This window comes from Octopus bimaculoides, chromosome 14 (assembly GCF_001194135.2).
Source record: "Octopus bimaculoides isolate UCB-OBI-ISO-001 chromosome 14, ASM119413v2, whole genome shotgun sequence".
In the NCBI taxonomy this organism is placed as follows: Eukaryota; Metazoa; Mollusca; class Cephalopoda; order Octopoda; family Octopodidae; genus Octopus; species Octopus bimaculoides.
Genome location: NC_068994.1, coordinates 21,078,858 through 21,101,747, shown reverse-complemented (window position 1 = coordinate 21,101,747; position 22,890 = coordinate 21,078,858). Strand labels below are relative to the sequence as shown.

Here is a 22,890-nt window from a genome sequence, read left to right as displayed (position 1 = left end):
TATATATATATATATATATATATAAAATGCACACACATTCATCATAGATTGGCATTCACTTTTCTATGCTGGCATTGAGTTGGAAAGGACTGTTTCTTGAGAGTGCTTTAATGGCCAGATGCACGTCCTGATGTCAATTCTCTTTGTGTGTGTGTGTACACGCAAATGATGAGGGATGTTGGATGCTAATTAGAAGCTTGAGATCACACTTGTAGGATAGGTGAAAGTTGATTGAATTAATCAAATGCAAACAATGCATTGTGGGATTTCATGGGGATGAAAGCAAATACCAAATAAAGCATTTATTTCAATGTTTTGCTATTGCTATCTGTCCCTGTTTGTAACGATAGTATTACTTATATAAATTAGTTGTAACAAATATGTTTATATGGTTAATGATATGATCTATGTATTGGACATGATACAAGCTGTTAAGTTAGTTATCTGACTTATGTGGTTAAACCAGGTGTTCAGATAGTTTTATGATGTTTTTCCTCTGGATTTGTGCAATTTGTGTATCTGTAGTTAGATTGTGAATATATATATTTTGTGTAACATTTATACTTCTATTAAAGCTTTTGCAGTTCAAAATATGAAGTTCTTACTACAAATAATAAACTGTAGCATTTTAAATAAAGCACTCAACCGGTGTCTTGGGGGATATGGGTTCAATTCCCATGGCTGTTTGTTGACAACTTTTTCTGCCTTGTAAGGGTAATATTGCCCAATTTTTCTGCTGCTTTAATGACAATACTGCGTTTTAAAATATCACTTTCTTGTCTGTATTGTATGAGACATTCAACGCTTCTAAAAAACAAATGTAAGTTTGTTTATATACAGATGTGGTTGTTACATTTTAAGTATATTGCATCTCTGGTAAATACTGTTTAAACATGTACGACTAGGTCGGATATAATCAACTGATCTTTCAGATGAAGTATTTCAACCAAACGAATAATATGAATCATAATAATTAACAAAGCAAATATATAAGATGAAGAACTCTTAAATGTATACAATTATTGTCTGCATACATCAAATATGAAAGTAGATATCAAACTACACATAAAAACAATATGGTATTACATTGTAAGTATATCTATGTTTTATGCAAAGACGAATGATAAATATATGAAAATTATAAATTCATTTCTGTTAAGATACTCAAGCATTAGTATAGATTTTTTAAGGCTTTGAATTAAAAAAAAATATAACTATCTCTTGTGGTACAATGCTGGCATAGTGCAGGAAACCATTTTCATCCACCCTCACTCTTTTTATTTTATAACAGACTATAAAATAAATGATTAGTCTGTATATAGATCCCCTTAGTATGTTTTAATTTGTTTAATGAAAGTAATTATTCATTTCAGCAATAAATCCTTTCATTCAAACTATAGTAAATAATAAAATGAATGTGTTTTCAAACTGACCATGTAAGTATACATATTGGAATTTGTGCAATTACTTTTCACACCAGATGTTGGTAAGCATTGAAAGTTGGTTTTGTTTTAATGTAGACATTACAATGTAGTGAAGGTGTGTGGTTAGGGTTTTTGGTTCACAATCATAAGGTCATGAATTCAATTCCCAGTGGTGTATTGTGTTCTTGGGCAAGACACTTTAGCATTGCTCTCCAGTCCACTCAGCTGGCAAAAATTAGTAATACCTGTATTTCAAAGGGGCAGCCCTGTCACACTCTGTGTCATGCTGAATCTCCCCTAAGAATTATATGAAGGGTATCTGTGTCTGTGGTATAGATAAGGTATCAATCACTTGGGCATAAATTTCGTGAGCAGGCTGTTCTGTTGATTGGATCAACTGGAACTCTCATTGTCATAGCTGACAGAGTGCCAGACAATACAACAAACTATCATAGAACTAAGATTATTGGTTGCCCTCAGATGTAAAGTTTCAAGCTTAGTATTGACAGTATGTAGACAGAAATGTTTTGCATTTTTATTTTTATTCCTTAAGCACTTTGCTGTTTCTGAGATACAATGGTTAATTAATCTTAGCGTGGTTTGAACAGAAATCGGAATTATGAAACTGTTAATTGTACAATTTAGATCTGCAGTTACCAGCATTAAGAACATCTGTGAATAATTGAGGAATTTCATGCGTTATAGTGTTAACCTAGTGTAGGATATAGGAAGTCATTCTAGTACTCATTCTCAGACTGGAGATTCTAAGAAGAAAAATAAAACAAACTTGAATTTGAGGAAACTTGTGAGTGTCTGCATTGACAAAACATAGTTAATGAAACACAAAGATTACTTTGTGTTTCATGAGAATTGAGTGCTTATGTTTCAAAGAGAATCCTTCTTTAAAGAACAAGGGAGATTCCAATAATTTTGATTAGCTATGACATGGAATTTGATCTTAAATAGCTAATGATGTGTCTAACAACCATTCACTATGCATAGGCATCCCCTATCAGGTCAGTATTGCACTATCATATGTAACTGACAATTTCATGACATGAAATTTGATTTGGGAAATAGTGATTTCTATACCAGTTAAGCTAGAATTATAAGAATTACTGTTGATGTTGATTTTTAAAGTGTTCAGTTGATGATAAAACTGCTTACTGACACTTGCTCTCTCTCACTTACCTACAATTCCTATTTCAGGGATGATTTGTTTACATATGCATAAGAGTAGTAGTTATACCATTTTATTTTTAGAATTCTGTTTAAGAAATACTTGGCAATACCTGCCTATGAGAAGGAGGCATAGTAGAGGGAGACTTATAATGTAGAAGACAACTTGGAAGTTTCTACAAAACAACCTGCTGCAAATCACAGATCAGATCTATGGATTCAACAAGGATCCAGTTAGATGGAATGTAAAACTGATGATAATACTTCAGAGGATAAGGCTATAATAAATAGACTTGGAAAGAATGATGGTTGGGTGGGGCAACAAATCATATCAGGTAGCTTGGAGAGAAGCTAGTTGTCAGGTAAACTAAACATAGAGAGGAGCAGAAAGATTTGCCAATGTTCTGCAATGAGAGGAGAATCAGAGATATGTGGTGTTCCAAGTTGTAAGGCTGTTTATCAATGTGAATCAGAATTTCATTGAAGAAAAGTGTATATGGAATGTTAGCATTGTGTATATGCACCTCACTGGAGAGAGAGGGGCTACGCCATGTAAACCCAATAAAAATATTAGCTGATGCAATTAACAGCTGCATGGTCAAAAGGGCCATTAAGGGTTTGAAGGTAGAGAAAGCAGTTGCATCATTAGGAATAGTTACTGAGATGCTGAAAATAACTGAAGTAGGACAGGCAGTTAGATAATACAGGGAGGTGTTTTCAGGCTATACGTTCAAGGTTTGGTTTTCAGTCTCCTTTTTAATATAACTGAGGAATTTAAGACCAGCTGCCCATGAGCATACGCTTGTATACTGATGACCTACTTCTCATTGCCAAATCAATTAAAGAATTGGAACAAAAATTCTAAGTGAGAAAGCAGTCTAGAATCAAGAAATTTAGAATTTAAGTTTAACCCTTTTGATACCAACCTGCCTGAAACCACTGCTGGTTCTATGATGCAAACTGTCTGTTTTAAAACCTTTCAATAGAATTTAATACTAATTTATGTTCCAAATTAAAACTAAAATGTTTCAATAGGATTTCATACTAATTTATGTTCCAAATTTCGGCTTAATGAGGACAAAGTTATTTTAATATATTCTTTATTATTTTTGAAACTAAGATTGACAATGATTGTTTCAAAAGAAATATAGTAAGAAAAGGGTTAACAAAGATTGAAGTTTTAGTTTGCAAGAAAGAATACAAAATTTTTCTACCATCAAGAGCATGGCTATTCTTGGTATGGATGTAGGAAATCTATACTGTGTATCCAATGTCCAATGTGAATAATAAATGCACAAGGTATACAGTGGGATCACAGGCAGGCTTGATAGAAGAAGGACCTTGAATGTAGCTGGTTCTCAAGTAGTAGTTTGTAGTATCAGTGAAAAATATTAGGCAATGCCTGCCTATGACAAGGAAGAATAGAAAATAAGGTTTATAACATAGACAACTGGGAGTTTCTACAAAACAACCTGATGCCAAACTATAGACCAGATTTATAGATGGAACAAGGTTACAAGGTTTTTTCTCTCCAAATGAAAAACTGCTGGTATGATGATTGTCTGAATTGAGACTTTGCATGTTAGCAAAACATGGGCTTTGAATGCAGAAGACACATGAAGGTTGAAAAGAAACGAAGTATGTATCTGTGATGAACATGTAATATAGTGTTTGAAAGACAGAGCACTGGGTATAAAAGGAATCAGCTGTAGTGTGCAGGTGACTATGCTAGTACAGATGTGATGCATATGAAAGATGATGGTTAAAGAAGTGAAAGGAACCTGAGTAAGAAGACATGGGAAGTTGTTAAATCTGATCTTAAGATACTGAACCCCAGGAAAGAGATGACAAGGAGCTGCAACACTTGGTGAGAAGTACAGGAGATGACACACATTTAAGCCATGCAAACATGGAAAAAAATAAATGTAAAATACTGCTGATGATGAATTAACTTGAGAATTTTAGTTAGGTTATCAATATACATATTTAAAAAAAAAAGAAAAGAAAGCTCATTTATTTTGTTGAGCAATGACTCTTATTGCTATATATTTTTAAAGATCTTATTGGTTTGGTTAAATTTTCCCAGGACCATGGGTTGTGCTATACATTAATCATATGTGGGCAATAAAAAGAATCTTTTTTTCCTCTGCATACATTGGCTAACATTTCTCAAAAGCAATTGCTTTTGTAATGCCTTACAACTTGTACACAGTTGTCCTGGACTTATAGAATTACAGAGCAAGTGAAATTTGTCCATAGAGCAGATTATCAGAAAGTTAAATACCTTCCTTATCAAATTATTCAGAGAGGCTCCGATAATTAGCTTTTCGAATTTTAACAATATTGAGAATTAATTTTTAAAGACTTAAGAAAAAATAGTACTTTCTGTAGAAGGATGAACCACTTCTGTTTGTGGTGTCCTCTTACACTAGGGCTCTACCTTTATCCACAGACACCTTATTTTTACTCTAGTCACATCCTCATTGATAGGTATTAATGAACATCATGTTTTCTTTGTTTACCTTGATCTCTTATACTCTTAACATTCTACTCTTTTCACAATCATTTTCTTAACCATTAGCCCTGTAGCAGCAGTAAACAATGCTCTCACTTCACCACACTCCTTTATGCACAACTATTATATATAGCTGTGTGGATACAACATTTGCTTTGTTACCATGTGGCCTTTAGTTCTACCTCACTGCTCAGGCTGGCCAATACCTTGTGACTGGAATTGCATCTGGTGGTGAAGCTCCAATTCAGGAAATTATGGAAGCTCGTGTGTGTGTGTGTGTATTTATATATGTGTATGTGTGCAGATGAATGTTTACATTCTATATCTTTTGCAGTTGAGCAAAATAATATGGTTATGTTTGTTGATATTTCTTAGAAATCCTGTAGTTCTGTGCTTGACATTTAGAGGCAGAAAGGGCATCCAACTGTGAAACAAGGCATCAGTATATATTTGTACAACCTATTATAGCCTGGAAAAACACTCGCACATGTCTGTATGTGTATGCATATATGTATGTATGTATGTATGTATGTATGTATAGGGTGGCTCAGAAGTCATGAAGGGGTTTCAGTATTTAATATCTTGTTTATTTTGTTTTAAAATTGTGATATTTTAGTAGGTATGTCAGAGAAAGGATGTGAGATTTATTTCCCCTATCTGTGAAAGATGACGTTTTTTAAATGGCATCCATTTTCCAATTTGCATAAATGTGCTCTTTCTAAGGCGTTTTCCATAATGGTCCTTAGCGTTTGTGGCTCCAGTGATCTAATTTCTGCTCTAATGTTCTTTTTAAGATCTGAAATTGTTTGAGGCTTGTTGACATAAACTTTTCCCTTTAAGATAGCTTCATAGAAAAAAGTTTGGAGCAGTTAGATCTGGAGAATGAGATGGCCAATTTATCTCTGGAAATAGAGAAACTAATTTTCTATCAAAAATTTGCCTGGTCATTTCCATTGTGTTCGTTGCAGTGTGAGCTGTGGTTCCATCCTGCTGAAACCATATGCCAGGCGTATCTCAAACCACTGGATATAAGAAATTCTGGATCAGGAGACAGTGTTCATCTCCAGTGACAGTAACAGTGTCTCCATCCTCATTTTTGAAGAAATAAGGTCCTATCACTTTTTCTGAAGTCATCCTGCACCTATTCTTGGAAGATCATTTACTGATCCCTGATCCTAAAAATGACCAATTAATTGCCTGAACATTGATTCACTTGGACAATTCATTGCTCTATCATGATGATATGCTCGTTGAGTCTAAATTATTAATCCTTGCTTTTTGTAATAAAATTTCACAATGTGTTCGCTGTTCGGTAGTGTACTTTTTCATGCTTAAATTTTAGGATCTTTATATAAATCTAAAATAAAATAAAAATTAGTTATTAAAAAAGTTATCGAATATTGAACCCCATTTGTGACTTCTGGGCCACCCTGTGTGTGTGTGTGTGTGTGTGTGTGTGTGTGTGTGTGTGTGTGTGTGTGTGTGTGTGTGTGTGTGTGTGTGTGTGTGTGTGTGTGTGTGTGTGTGTATATATATATATATATATATATATATATATGCACACATACTCAGATTGGAGCCTGGTGCAGCCATCTGGTTCGCCAGTCCTCAGTCAAATTGTCCAACCCATGCTAGCATGGAAAGCGGACGTTAAATGATGATGATGATTCATACATATATACATGGTCTTATGTAATGGATGCATTTCCTATTAAATATTATACAGACCTGAAACATATGTATTAAAGCATTTCAAAATAATAGTATTTGGTTTGACTTGATTATTACAACTTGCATGCATGCATGCAGTCATTCATTCATTCATACATACATACATACATACAAAAATAAATACCCTGTTGTTGATATTGAAATTCCCATGAAGGAGCCTTGAATCTTGGTTAGAAACACACACACACATACAAACAAACAAACAAAGCATCCTTCTCTAGTTTTCTTAAATTTTACTGTCTTACTTTGTTACAAGCTTATTACTATCAGCCTTCAGAGAGAAGTGGGTTGATTCTTTATTGTATGAGGGTCTCAAAATAGAAGTGGTAACTTGATGTCAACAATATTTGAGACAAGATTTGGAATTATTCGTGGAAAAGGATTAAGTCAAATGTTTTAACAATATCATTGAAGAAATGGCACTGAAATCTTCCCTTCTGCTTCAAAATTTCTTTTCTGAGTTATAATTTGTAATTTTCTTTCTCTTTTCTCTAGGTCCAAGCATGAATATCCCATTATGGGATATTACAGGATCTACTATGATAACAAACAACTACATTAGGTTAACAAGTGACCATCAGAGCAAACAGGGTGGTCTATGGAACAGTCAGGTGAGTGGAAAAGTATTTTCTGATCATATTTTGTAAGCTAACTTTAAATGTCTAGTCTGTCAGTACTTCATACTTGAGAACTCCTGTCATATAACTTGTTTAGTAAAGTGCTTTTTGTAAGTAACTTGTATATTACATTGATTACACTTCTCCAAAGATTTCTCCAGTGGAAAAAAAAAATGTATATTCAGTGTATAAGGTGATTAGAACATAATAATCCAAATAATTTTTTAAGAAGCACTTTCTTTTTCATTTACACTCTTTTCTTTCTTATACGTTTAACACACTTGCCTTACTTGTGATACATGACCTTTATTTGTTTCTAACATGGTTTTTAATCAGACAGAAGCATATGGTGATAGTTTACTATCTGTGATAGATAAAAGCTTCCATAAAAAATGTCAAACAGAAATACATTCTTTTGACAACAATCAATGACATTTTTTTTTCAAACAAACCAAGTAGATATACAGACCATAATTTTGTATTCTGCAAGCAATTCCACCTAATTAACTTGTATTTATTACTTAACCTATGTTGCAGGCATTACCATTATATTAGTCTGTAAATTATATATTAAGATAAGATATTAAATGTAACCAAAATAAATTGACTGAACCTTTAATGTATAATGTTTTTTAATGTAATTGCCAACTTATTGAATAGTATGTTATTTTCAAATAATATGTTCAGTACATGAAAACTGGGCCCATAGCATAAGCTACTTTTGCTTCTATACAAACCCTCAGATGAAGAGACCACCTTGAAATATCAAATTATTGTTGTCCTCTTGATATATGAACTTATATTCAAACTCATTTTCCATGCCGACATGGGCTGGATGGTTTGATGTGACCTGGCCAAGCCAGGGGCTGCACCACGTTCCATAGTCCGTTTGGCTTGGTTTCTTCAGCTGGATGTCTTCCCTAATGCCAACCACTCCACAGAGTGTACTGGATGCTTTTTATGTGGCACCAGCACCAGTGCTTTTTACGTGACACCAGCACCGGTGCTTTTTATGTGACACCAGCGCTTTTTACACGACACCAGCACCGGTGCTTTTTACGTGACACCAGCGCTTTTTACACGACACCAGCACCGGTGCTTTTTACGTGACACCAGCGCTATTTACGTGGCACCAGTGTTTTTTTACACGACACCAGCACCGGTGCTTTTTACGTGACACCTTGGTTTTAGGATCTCAGTTTTGTTATGGTGGGTGGGTCTTCTCAAATATAGCATTTTATAATTTTTAATGAAGCTAACCACCACCAATATCCTTGGATTTTGTTTCATCTCTTAGTGTGGTTAGAAAATAAAATCCATGTGTTAAAACTGAAGTGAACTAAGCTTCTTAATTGTTTAAAAAATTAATTTTTATCTTGTTGTCTTTGACTCAGTATATGCTATCATCTATGAAGTCATAATCTAGTTATCATTAAACAACATAGTATTAGTGTACTGATTGAACTTCAGAAATTTTTTTTTTTAATCTTAAAACAAAAGGTTCTTTCAAGTTCTTTGAACTAAATATGATGTTCTTCACTTTTGCATATACATTTTTTGTGGAATTTGTACTTTGCTGAGCAAATGAATAAATAAAACAAATGCTACTAGTTATTTGACCCAACAGTAATGGTCTTATTGTTTATTCACTTTATCCCACAAGACAAAAATCATTTCCACTAACAGAACTCTTATATATAATGTTCCCCAAAACTAGATACTTCTGTTATCAACTGTTGTTTAAAAAAAATTTTTTTTATATAAACTACTCACTCTAATAATACAAAAAGTAGATTAGTCATGAAAGTTTGAGAGCTATGTTTATTTCAATAAGGTTTTTCATGTAGGTGCAAAGCCAAAGATTTTGAAGTAAAGCATTATCTATGTGTTAACTCCATGACAATGGTTTTTTATCAGACAACTAGGTTGCACTGACAGTAATCATCTCAGCCGAGATCAGCAATTAGTGCACGATAACGGTTTGGCGTATATTTATGTCATGCACTGTTTATTAATGTAAACTGCCATCACTGTGAAGACCGTTAATTAAATGAAACTAGTGTAGCTGGATGAGACTGCAAATTCCATGAAGGACCAGAAGAATTTGCTGAACGTGTATGAATTTGATTGGATGTCATAGTGGAAATGGTGGTGTAACTGCCAAAACTGCTGCTTTTATACTATTATGGTAATGATTTCTCAAACTGAGTTGGAAATATTTATATGAAGATTCTAACAAACTTATTAGATTATTTGAAATTTGCATGGTGGCCTCTATTATCGATTCTGTGAGTGATAGCAGATATTTATATCAACTGGTATACAAGCAGGTACAAAACCGCAGCAGATAGGACTGCGTATATTTTTGTCATCTGATTTAAAGTGTACGTAAATTTACATCAACTGATGTAATGGGGCTAAGTAACATATTGCATATAAGCTGGATTGGAAATGTCTTTTTGTCTTGCAAATAAACAAGGAAACCATGATCAAACAAGGCTATAGAAGTTGCTTGTTTCTTTTCTTTTTTTATAATATCACTTGAAAGAATTTAATGATTCAGTATGTGCCATGTGTGATATGGCACATACTGAAGAGCTAAAACATTTCTAGTTAGGCTCAAAGTTCAGAAGGCCAGACCAGAAAGGTTTTCGAATGGCCATAAGATAATATGCAAAATTCCTAATGAAATGGTCAAAACTGAAGTTCAGCTCCCACATTTAGTTCTTGTTTATCCCGAGCACATTTCATTGACCTTAGACAAGGTTAACCTTTAGACTGTTTTTATGTTCTATGATTTACCATAGAAATAAATTCCTAAATCTGTGTCTGACATCAACCAATTTGTGTAAGAATTATTGCTTTAAAAATATACCAATTTAATATTTTGTTTACTTGTTTTATGATTACTTTAAAATTTGTGTTTGTTTCCATTGCAGCCTATTTTAGTTAGAAATTGGGAATTACAAGTACAGTTCAAAGTACACGGAGGCGGTCGAACACTCTATGGTGATGGTTTTAGCATATGGTACACCAGAGATCGCATGGAACTTGGTTAGTTTATATTTTGGATTATTTGAATTGAGTGATGTTTGTATATTTAATGTTTACTTTTGGGGTTTTGATTAGGATCATGATGCTACATTACAGATCTATTCAACTCAAACTAGCATTGAAAACTATTAAAACGTTGTTTACTAATGCTGACATGTATTAGTCAGCTTTTCTATATTTTTCTATCTGTAAAACAGTCTTCTCAGAATTACTTTTCACTGTATTCTCTTTATTTTTTCTTTCATTCTGATCTATATCAGAAAATATATCCATCTTTCTACTTTACATTGAGTTCGCTTTCTCATATTTGGAATGGGTAGAATAGCAGCTGTTTTCTTCCAAGCTTTGTAATAATCTTGTTTCTGAAATCTCATCATTTGATGGGCCTACTATCACTTTTGCTTTTCTTTTTTTTTTTTTTAATCTCTCAACTATCATGTACTTGCAGGTATTTTAAAACTGAATATTTAATCTACTTTCATTACTTATCCAAAGTTAATTTGGTCAGCTGTAGCTTTACTTGTGAGATATCTCTACAAAGTCATTTTTAAGTATTGAATATAGTTATTGATTATTTTACTGGTTTCAGTCATTGGGCTGTATTCATGCTGGAGTGCCACCTTCAAAAGTATTGACAGTGTTGTTTATTTTATTGGCCAATATTTTATTTGATGCAACACCTGTAGTCATACCAGTTAATATAAACACAAGCATGGATGCACACATTCACACACGTTATCTTTCTTTTTTGTCTGTATGTCCATCTTGTATTCAGAAACTTCAAAAGGAACACACATAAAACCACATCTATTTTACCATTTTTAACTTGACAGGTTAGAAATAGTTGCCAAATCTCCCTCAAAACACACCCTATTATCTCTCAAGAAAGGAAATGTAGACAATCAGTTAAAATTGAGCAGTTAGGTCAATCTTTCTTACTCCAGAATAATGGAATACAGAGAGATATAGAGACTAAGATACCCATGCAGATTGGGATATAGGAGAAGAGCAATTGCAATGATGGTAGTTGTAAATTTGTGTGACATCAGCTCTGGTTTTCTCTCTTAACCTTTCTACCTTTCCTTTCCTCTGTCTCTCTTTGACATAGTGGCATAGAGAATGATCTATCTATATATATATATGAGAGGGGGAAGTAGAGAAGAAGAATATTGTTGATAGTGGTGGTGTGTTCATTTGAAGTGATATTCTGTTCTTTTTCTTCACTCTCCTTAAATTTTCTCTTTCTTCCTTCCTTTCTCTTTCTCTCCCTATCTCTATATGCTAGAATATAGAGAATGAGACGTATCAAGAGGAAGAAGTGATGGTGGTAATGGTGGTAGTTTGAAGATTGTTTTTTTTTTTTCTTAAGTGAATGCAGATTTTTTAAGTTTCAACATCATATCCTTCAAAATAGTTACCTTGTGCAGGAATACACCTGTCCCAGCATTCCACTTTTGGAATCCAGCCCAGAACTTGTTTTCTGTAAGCTAGTTGAGAACCTTCTGCAATTCGCTCTTGAACTTTACATTGGTGTTAAAACGATGACCTTTGAGCTGCATTTTCATCTTCAAGAAGAAATGAAAGTCTGCAGGTGCTAAATCTGGTGAATAGGGCAGGTGTGGAAGCAATACTTGGTTGTTTTTGGCAAGAATCTCAATTTTCCATGCTCCATAGATCAGGTCTCTTTCACTGAATGTCCTCCCTCAAACACTTCAGAATGTTGCAGTAGACCTCTCGATTGAAGGTCTGAACCTGGGGGAAGAATTCTCAATGCACAATACCACATTTCCATGGATGACACTCATGGCAGGTCTTCTGGATCGCTCATCTTCTTTCAGGAATGTTGTTCTGCTTTTGAAGTGTCTGTGCTCTTTAAAACGTTGCATACGACCCATTGCCTTGTTGCCGTAAGCTTGTTGAAGCATGCTCAATGTCTTTGTAGCAGACCTCCCAAGTTTAATGCAAAATTTCACATTGGCTCTTTGTCAACAAAATCACAAACTACAGCATACATGTGATCACAAAAACACAAATTTCACTACTTGCGAAGCAAACACTGTGATGTTACTCAGCTCACTGTGTCATGATGGTCATTGGCAGCTCTCACTGCTCATGTAACTGTGTGCTACCATTTGTTGGTACACTACAGAACTAGTCTGGGAACATTTTTGTTACCACCTCCTATGTTTAAATAAGTTTTGCTGAAACAACAAACACATGTAGAAGCACATATTATTGCAAACAACTTTTTGAGTGATGGTCTAAGCAACTTCATAGTAGGTTTACTAATTTAGTACTGGTTGGAGTGTTGTATGGATTATTTCAGCTCCAGAAACTCATCTCTATTACACTTCAATCTATAATTGATTTTTGTAACTAACTAACTAAAAAAAAAAAAAAAATGACAACATAATACATGCAGTTTGTAAAACAATATTTTTTTATCATTTGATTAGTGGACTGTTAAAAATAGATGTTTGCTTAGGGTTATTGACAGTCATATACTGAGAGGTGATTTAATATAGTGATTTCCACTTAGCAATCTGTGTATGTATGTATATTCACAATATATATAAGCACAGGCATGGTTGTCTCGGTAAGAAGTTAACTTTGCAGCCACATGGTTTCAGGTTCAGTCCCACTGCATGGCCCTGGGCCAATCAAAGCCTTGTTAGTAGATCTGGTAGACAGAAACTGAAACAAGACCATAATAATGTGTTTGTTTACTCCTGCACTTACTTGTATGAAAGTGCTATGTTGTCAGTTTATTCTGTTGGAATAAGTTATTGCTTACTTGAAAAATAGACAAGGGTCGCTGTCAGGAAGGGTGTTGGCTGTAAAACAAATAACACATTTGTCTAATCCATGTAAAGATGGAAAAATGAATGTAAAACAAATGAAGAATGAATATGTGTGTGTGTTCATATGCATTCGTACATACATGATGGATGATGGCCTTCCACTCATGACCGAGGAAGACCATTGCTGACCTTCAGGAACATTGTGTGCTCTAGGACTAACTTATATTTTGCATTTGTGGCTCCATTGGTGGCTAATGAGCCCTGCTCTTGACAAGCATACACGACTGCAAACATTGCAGATTAAGCTTTCCCCATTCACTATATGAGCCGTGCGCTTTCGTGCAGCTCGCTTAAGTTCTTCATGCTGGATACGTGCTCTCTCAAAAGTGTTGATCCCCTCCTTAACCTGCTTCCTCCATCCGTAGTGATGACATACATACATACATATAATGTATGTATGTATGTCTAATCCAAGCTAGCATGGAAAAACTGACATAAAGTCTCCACATTAGTGGGTAGTGTTACTTTGATGCAAAGCCATGTATATGTATCTATGTTCTGTCCTAGTGTCCAAGCATTTCCAGATATTTCTATACACCTGCACAATGGGCTTCTGCACACTTTCTATCTGGGAGAAGACACTTGACCAAGGTGTTGTGCAGTGGGATTGAACCTGAAACTACATGGTAGTGAGGTGGATTTTTTTCTAACTACATATTCATACCTTTGTTGTTCAATATTTTACTTTCACCTTTTGAAATGAAACTGAAATAGTATTTTGGTGAATGTTTATCAATAGTTGACATAAATGTTTGACAGGTTTGCCAAATAACACATTTGAACCATAGATAAGGTGACATAGTTGACCTTGACTGGGCTGCAGTCAATTGCTACATTAAATAACTCAACTTTCCAAATAATAGCTTAAAATATGTATTTCATTGAAATTAGCATTTTATTATTGTTACTATTTAGGTTGGCAATATTTATTGTTTTGTTAAGGCAGTGAGCTGGCAGGATTGTAAGCACAATGGGCAAAATGCTTAGCGGCATTTCACGACTTTACATTCTGAGTTCAAATTCTGCCCAAGTCAATAAAAGAAGTACCAATTGTGTACTGGGTTCGATGTAATCGACTTACCCCTTTCCCTGAAGTTGCTGGTCTTGTGCCAAAATTTGAAATCAATCTTCATAATTTTGCTAAGTTTTTAATGAAAGAAGATTTTATGGGAAATATCAACACTCATTCCTTTTCTTTTATATTAAACCTTTCACAAGGCACAATTGTTGATAGGTTTCTGAAATACTAAGTAAAGATCAGTCATGAGAGAAATGCTAGTCTCTTATTGGGTAATTTTCATAGATCTATCTGTTCCTCATCTAAATAAACTGAGGTGACATAGAATTGTTTCACATAGAGACCATGAAATATGTGAACTGACTAAGTTGGTAGTCTGAAACTAATTCACTCAGCTGTCTCACTTCTTTTTCATCTTCCTGCATTTCCCATCTTTTTCTGTACTGGAAACCACATTTTCCATTATGTTCTTCCTTTAAGATGGTAATAGATGATTTGAGTGAAAATTAGCTGTTATTTCTAGTAGGTTGCTCCCTAAAGGCTTGTCCACAAAGTGTTACCAGCTTAAATAGTTTTCACTAAATTGCTGGCCTGAATGATAGGTAACTTAGACACTTGCGTGTGTAGATATGCATATGTGAACTCTCACACATCACCTTTTGGCAGCAGCTGTATTAACACCTCCATGTTAATAGAAAGCTGGGATCAGGTGGTTTGTTATTAATAATGAAACGAATAAACTGAAAAGAAATTACCTTCTATTTGATTTGTTTACTTTATTCCATGAACAGCTGCAGCTGTTAGGGAAATAACATTTTATTATTGATTCTGCCCTACTCCTCTTCTGAAACTCAGGTTTGGCTGTTATAAAACTTTTAATATTTATCATATTGAAACTAATTCAATGTCTGCTGCTGTTGTAAACATTTTTATAGTTAAGTGGGAGAGAGATTACATACTAAAGTGTAACGGAACTGTAATGCTTTTTTTAAAATTTGATCCTTTCACAACCCTATTTTTAATGAAACTTGCGGTTTTCCGATTAATTTTGAAAATATTTTGGAATTTAGAGAGATTTTGTAAAAAAAAATACAACTTCTTATTAAGCTAGTGTTTGGAACCATAGCTAAAAGTTCTTAATTCAAAATTATGATGAAAGTTCAAATTTAAACATGAATTCTTTGAAATAGGAAGTTTTTGCATCATTGTATTAGGGGTGGTTTCAAGTGTATTGATATTGGAGTTAAATACAATACAGTGTAATATAGTGGTTTGAGACAGTTTTATGTTTACATTTCCCAAGTGGGTGCCTCAATGCTGCAGCTTATTCCAACATTTCAGTTTTCATATTCATTGCTTGAGATATTTATTCCTTTTGTAAGAAGTTTGTATCATGAGTTGAATACATTGTAATAGGAAGGAAGAGATTACCTTATCTAGAAAGAAAGCATCTGTTCTAAAAACCTATATAAACAAAATATTGTTACACTTGTATTTAACCCTTTAACATTTAAACCAGCCATATCCAGCTGAAAATTTTCTCCCTGTTTTATGTTCAAAGTGGCCAGATCTGGCCTTTCATACCTACCTAAGAATGTCATTGTAAAAATATACAATCACCTCATTGAAATCTCAAAGCTACAAGATAATGCATGATTAATTCAAATCAATGTGAATAAATAAACATTACATTTGGCAGAATAATGTGAATGCTAAAGGGTTAAGATCGAGCTTCAATATTTACAGCTGCTAGCTACTCTTATGTGTTTATGAAAAAGCTGTAGCTGTCAAGACCCATATAGGATGCTACATTTATGGAGACAATTCTGAAAAAAAGCCATCATCATTGTATGCACTGAAAACACTAGAAAGCTGTTAAAACTTTTGTTTTAAATTTTATATCCTCCTAATACAAGATAAATTTATATATACATATGTTTCAGTAGACTTACTGTATTTCGTCTTATTAATTATTTAATTATACCTCTAATTATTAGCTGTAGTAAAGAATTATATTTCTAATAAGTAATAGAGTTGTTTTAGTGTTATAAGTTGGCCATTAACATTAACTGATTTTGTTTTAACCAATAAAAATTCATTTTGTTTTATATCATTTTCTTTTTTTAAATTTTATTTTCTATCATCAACATCATCATTTATCAAATTATCATAATTGACAACTGTTACTGAATAAAACAAGATCCCACTTGCATATATTAGTATCTTAAATTGCAAAGTCATTTAGCTCATTATACTATGTTTAACCCTTTGTGGGCTGGTGGGGTCCCTTGGGACCTCAGCTCATTTTAAAAGTTACGCAACTTTTACATTTTTTATTTAAATGATTTTATATCTCATGACTTTTATTGTCAATAGTTTATGGATGCACATACACATTTTGAGTTTAAAATTTCCAGTCATGGATGTTATAGCACAAAATATGGTCATTGGGGTCCAACTGGACCCCATTAGCCTTCTGTGAAATTATTTTTTCTGTTCTTTTTTCAGATATTCTGATGAACTATAGGTCAAAACTATAAAAAATGATTTCTTTCAATAAAGGTTTTTTCAGCCAATAAATTGTTTTAATTCCCTTCCATTAAATGCCAATAATTTATGGATAGTGCAGAAATGCACAAAAATAAAAGAGGGTCCCTCAGGATCCCAATAGCCTTTTGTGTAATTCCAACCCTGCTGGTCCATGAAGGGTTAATATAGTAAAAGTTACATTAAAAAAAAAAAAAAAAAAAAAAAAAAAAAGGGTGAAACAACTGGTAATGTTTTTGCAGACTCTAATCTTTAACAGATGAAGCATTAATTTTTTAGTTTTAGATTAGATGCTCGTCTATTACAGAAACATCTCTTGATAGCCTGCCATTTATATCTCTGATGTATTTCTGATTTGTATCCACTATAATTTGGGTTTGTCTATGAATAGTACTGTCCCAATATAATTATGTGTGCGTGTATATGGGACATTTTGTGTAAAGAGATCAGTTTCAGTCATTTGAGAGTTTGTTTACAGCAAGTTTAGGACCAATCAGCTGATTAGGTAGAGTTTGAGTGATTGCCTGACCAGATGTGTTTAACAGATACCTTGAGCCATTCTAGGAGGAAATAAAGAAGGCTGGGTTGAAGAGAAGTTGGAATTAAAGTGTATATGGAAATGTAGAAGATTTGATTGAAGTATTATATGAGCTTAATTAATTAAAATACATTGGTGTTGAATTTGAGATATCTCCTAATTTGATGGAATGGCATCATTTATGTTACTGCCTCTTAGAAAAAAAATCTTAGATTTCCTTGATAATATTTTTAGGAATATTGGGAAGAAAAGATATTGAAGTAGAGGTTTTAAAAGGTTTAAAATTGTAACTAGGTATTAATGTTTCTTCTGAATTTTTGTTTCTTTTCTCTTTCATTTAGGTCCTGTATTTGGAAACCGTGATTTTTTCTCTGGGCTAGCAATTTTTCTTGATACTTATAGCAACCATAATGGACCACATAATGTAAGAATTAAGATTTTTCTATATTCTAAAACACTTGACTTAAGCTTTTTTTTCTTATTTCCCCAGCTTAGTACTAGAATTTAGAAAAGCATATTTATTGTCATTGATTAATATGTTATTCCTATAGAATGGTGAAAATGACTGACACTGTATTATGACTTTGTTTTAGCACTAATTCTGTTTAGTTCTATATTCTACCACTATCAATAAATAAGAAACTATTTTATACTGGCATAAAAATTTCTTTATTTGTATATTTTATTTTCTATTCTACTTTGATTTAGACTTTTGCATGAATTTTGTGATATCTGATTTGATAGAACCAAAGTAAAATTGGTTAAAAAAATAATAGTAAGAGTAAAACATTAAAAAAAATTAATGTGAAACTTATTTCAGATAACTTCTCTACATTTTTAAGGACTGACGAAATAGGTCATAATTAGAAGAAAATCCTAGTTACCCTTCATGAAAACTTTATTTTAAACTTCTACCCAATGTGTTGCTATATCTTCTTCACTATAATAATCATTATTTGTTTTTTTTCCATCTGTTCTAATTTCCCTGCTTCTGGCTAAGTGAACAGTTTCTTTCATTGAGCTACATATTAGGGTAGTTAATCCTTCATTTTAATTGCATTTACTTAATGAAAGCCCTTTTTTTACTTTAGTTCTGCATGACACTTGTCAGTTTATATTGCACCTTACTCTGTTATAAGTGTAGAAAATATTTAGGAAAAATAAATTTATGCAAATTTTAATCTTTCTACTGATTCCAGGAATATTTAAGAAAATATTTGATGTAATTTGTTGTTAAAAGAAGAAAAATGCAAAATAGTAGCCAAATGTTGTTGGCACTCCGTCGCTTATGATGTCGAGGGTTCCAGTCGATCCGATCAACGGAACAGCCTGCTCATGAAATTAACGTGCAAGTGGCTGAGCACTCCACAGACACATGTACCCTTAACGTAGTTCTCAGGGATATTCAGCGTGACACAGTGTGACAAGGCTGACCCTTTGAATTACAGGCACAACAGAAACAGGAAGTAAGAGTGAGAGAGTACAGCAGGGTTCGCCACCATCCCCTGCCGGAGCCTTGTGGAGCTTTAGGTGTTTTCGCTCAATAAACACTCACAACGCCCGGTCTGGGAATCGAAACCGCGATCCTATGACCACGAGTCCGCTGCCCTAACCACTGGGCCATTGCGCCTCCAAGTAGCCAAATGTATAAAGCTAGGAAGCTACGTATTTATGGTTTACTAGCAATGCACCCAAGTGTTGCCCGAGTGTTCTGACCTGCAGCCACCTTGTATTATTTGTTCCTTTCTTATGGGCAGAATCGACACATGAGAAGTATCAAGCAAACAACTCTTCTTTATAAACATGTTTTCTGGTCATTTTCTGATGAACAATGCTGACATTTTTGACATCAAAAACATGTGAAGCTAAAATTTGTTTGGATTTTTTTTATTTATCTTTTATGCTCAAATTATTATTATGCAATGAACAGTTTAAAAGAAAAAAAACCTACACATCAATTTATTCTGTATATTCTATTAACAGCATGCCCATCCCTATATATCAGCCATGGTAAATAATGGCTCTCTTTCGTATGACCACGATGCTGATGGCACCCATACAGAACTTTCTGGTTGTGAAGCTCAGTTTAGAAATAAAGACCATGACACCCATATTTCTATACGATATATTGATGGCATATTATTTGTAAGTAACTTAAAATTTTATTTTTATGTTTCCTAAAATATTCTGTAGCTATTGTTTTGTTGTTAATTCCACTTAGCTTCAGCTTAAAAAAGATCTCTGGTAGACAGATATAATTAGGTATAACCAGTTTGTTTTATATTCTAGATAATACCCTTTTTCATTCAGTTTTGGGACTTGTGTGAAAAGTAGTGTGCACTTAGGATATTTTATGAGAGTTTTACTGCCCACTCTCTATACGAAGGCAGCCTGGTAGTGTCTGAAGCCAGCACACTTGCTCAATATTGCAATCAAATCTACAACAACTATACAATTTAGGAGTTAGATTTTGGGGCAACATGTCAACGGTAAAGGTAAGATTATCGAGCCAAATGCTATGCTGAGCAAATGAAGTTTGCTGTGCCAAACAGGCTGCTTGTTATTGCAATTGCTAAATGACAACCACTAAAGATCAGTTTCTTAGTTCAATTTCTGTATTATTACAGACACTGATTCTAGACAAATTTATTTTGGGATCAAATTTTAGTCTGGATTACAGTGTCATTACTAAGCTCACAAATTTACATCTATGATAATTTGTTATAATAATTCTTTGAGATATGCTCTTGATTTCAGATGAGCTCTTTCATTTGAGAACATTCTGAAATTATTTCATTATTCAAAATTAGGAAGAAAAAATTTCTAAATGAAAACTTTTGAATGGAGGTAATCTCAGAAGAGTTGTTTCTTTCATCTGATACCCAGTTGGATCAATTGCTGTTATGTTAATTACTGTTAGAAGAGTTATCAGTGTGTGATTTCTCATTTTGATTTCCTTAATCTCTTTTATAGTAATAAATTTAGCTTGTATAGTTTTGGGCAGACGGCACAAAAGCACTCTTTCAAAGATACTCTAGCAACCTAAATTTCAAGTATTGTAAAAATAATTCTAAGTCAAGCTCCACTAGGTAGAAGTGCCTTTGTCTTTGAGGCAAAGTGTAGCACTCAGGTGGTATATAAATTGTTGATGGGTTTCAATGAACCTTATGACTTTCAGCTATATCTGTACATTCATGAATTTAGTTATTTCAACATTTAACCAGTTGTTATTCTGAGGTAGAATTGTTCAACCCAGAGGAAGTAGCCATGCAATATAAAGCAAGCTGAAGGGAAAAACTGGAAAACTTTAGTATGTCTTTCTACTCAAAGTGGATTAAACAGAAATGTCTCTATCTTAATGTCAATAAACTATTTGAAATAGTTCAAGTGTGGAGAGAAGGAGATTTCTGAAGCAAATGCATGATCTCAGTGAATCAACATTAGTATTTACTGTGTTTTACATTACTAGAGAATGTTAATACTTGAAGTGACTTAATTAGCTGACAGACTAGAAATAAAAATCATCCATCTCTGACCACAATCTAGAATATCTAAGAAAAATACTTAAAGAACAGCCTCGGGAGAATTAAGACAGTTGCTAGGAATGTCACACAAGCAAATTGAATTTGCTTATGCAACTGTGCTAGTAATAACTACAGTAATGACGGTTTCTGATTTAGGTACAAGGCTAGCAGTTCTGAGAGGAGGGGATTAGTTGATACCAATCGATCCAGAGAATTGATGATGATAATAGGTCTACTTTGCCTTTCATCCTTTTGGGATGTACCAGTTGAGTACTGGGGTTGATGTAATTGACTTACTCACTCCCCCCAAATTGCTGGCTTTGTGCCAGAGGCCTCTCCCTGAAAGTGAAAATTGTATGATGCCTGTGCATGTACAGCTATAATACATGACAGTGAAACATGAGCTTTGACTACAAAGGACTTGCAAAAGCTTGAAAGAAATGAAGCTAGCATGCTCTACTGGATGGATAATGTCAGCATGTATGGAGGACGTCTAAGTGATTTTAGAGGAAAACTGGATATAGGAGGCATCAGATGAGGCATCAGAGAGAAGATTGCTGGTTTGGTCATGTGATGCGTATTGATGGGGACAGAGTAAAAACCCCTTTCAATCATGAATAACCAATGGATTGCACCTAGAAAGTTCCCTCCGAGGTACAAGTCTGGGCAAGGTTATTCATAGAAAACCAGCAGTTTCCCATGCATATCAGCCTCCTCTCTCCACACTGCCGATGTTATCCAAGGGGAAGGCAAAAGCTGATACAACTTAGCACCAGTGACGTTGCATCTCATTTCTACATCTGAGTGAACTGGAGAAATGTGAAATAAAGTGTCTTACTCAAGAACACAACACACAACGGGGTCTAGGTATTGAACTCACTGCCTCATAATTGTGAACGATGCTCTGACCACTGAATCATGTGCCTTCATGATGAGAACAGCTGCACAAAGAAGTGCTGAGATCTAATTGTGGAGGGAACCTGTGGAAGGGGTAGACCCAGGAAGATATTGGATGAAGTGGTGAGAAAGGATCATCAGATGCTGAGTCTCACTGAAGAAATGACAAGGGACCAGGAGATGTGGTGATTTATACTTGAGAAGACATGTCATACTAAGTAAAATCACTGTCATCCATCCATACAGGCTTGTCCTGTACAGGTGCCGGTGCCATGTAGAATGCACCCATGCCAGTAACATGTAAAAAGCACCCAGCACACTCTGTAAAGTGGTTGACATTAGGAAGGGCATCCAGCCATAGAAACCATACAACAACAGACAACTGGAGCCTGGACAGCTCCCAGCTGGTTAGCTCCATGTTAAACTGTTCAGCCTGTGCCAGCATGGAAAACAGACATTAAATGAATAATAATAATAATTTTTTTGTAGTTCTATCTGTACATTCATTCCAATCTCTCTGAGCCATGTTGGTAGCCAATATCCAACTACCAATATGGCTAAAAAAGATTGGAACAAATGTAAAGATAGAACATCTATAAAAATCACCATTGGTTGGAACTTCAGGAGTTCTCTGCAGGGTTCTTAAAGCATGATCAGTAAACAAGTGTCACCTAAGTCTGCTGGCTGTGAGCTGCTGACACTTTTCATCATATCCAGCAAAATAAAGCTGAGATTTTTCCATAGTATGATATTTTTGACTAGGTATAGTACCAATTTTTTTATTCTTGGCTAAATTACTTCTATTGAATTTCAGGGTATTACAGGTACTTCATTTATCAATGTCTTTCTCTAAAAGATGAAAGACTAAGTTTATTTCAGTGGGGTTTAAAATAGTGAATATTGGAAACTAAAATACTATAAAAGAGTTTAAATCTGTACTCTATAATTTCTGTCAACTTTTTCATTTTAATGTTAGTAACAGATG

The 22,890-nt window shown here is 34.1% G+C and overlaps 1 protein-coding gene across 1 annotated transcript in view; it reads left to right on the top strand.

Moving 5' to 3' along the window:
• Positions 1–22,890, top strand: part of LOC106876134 (vesicular integral-membrane protein VIP36) — a 35,304-nt gene that overhangs the window by 4,863 nt on the left and 7,551 nt on the right. The window contains exons 2-5 of the mRNA XM_014924553.2: positions 7,345–7,460; positions 10,406–10,520; positions 17,826–17,908; positions 19,468–19,629. Of these exons, the coding sequence (XP_014780039.1) occupies positions 7,345–7,460; positions 10,406–10,520; positions 17,826–17,908; positions 19,468–19,629 (476 nt within the window). The remainder of the gene's footprint in view (positions 1–7,344; positions 7,461–10,405; positions 10,521–17,825; positions 17,909–19,467; positions 19,630–22,890) is intronic.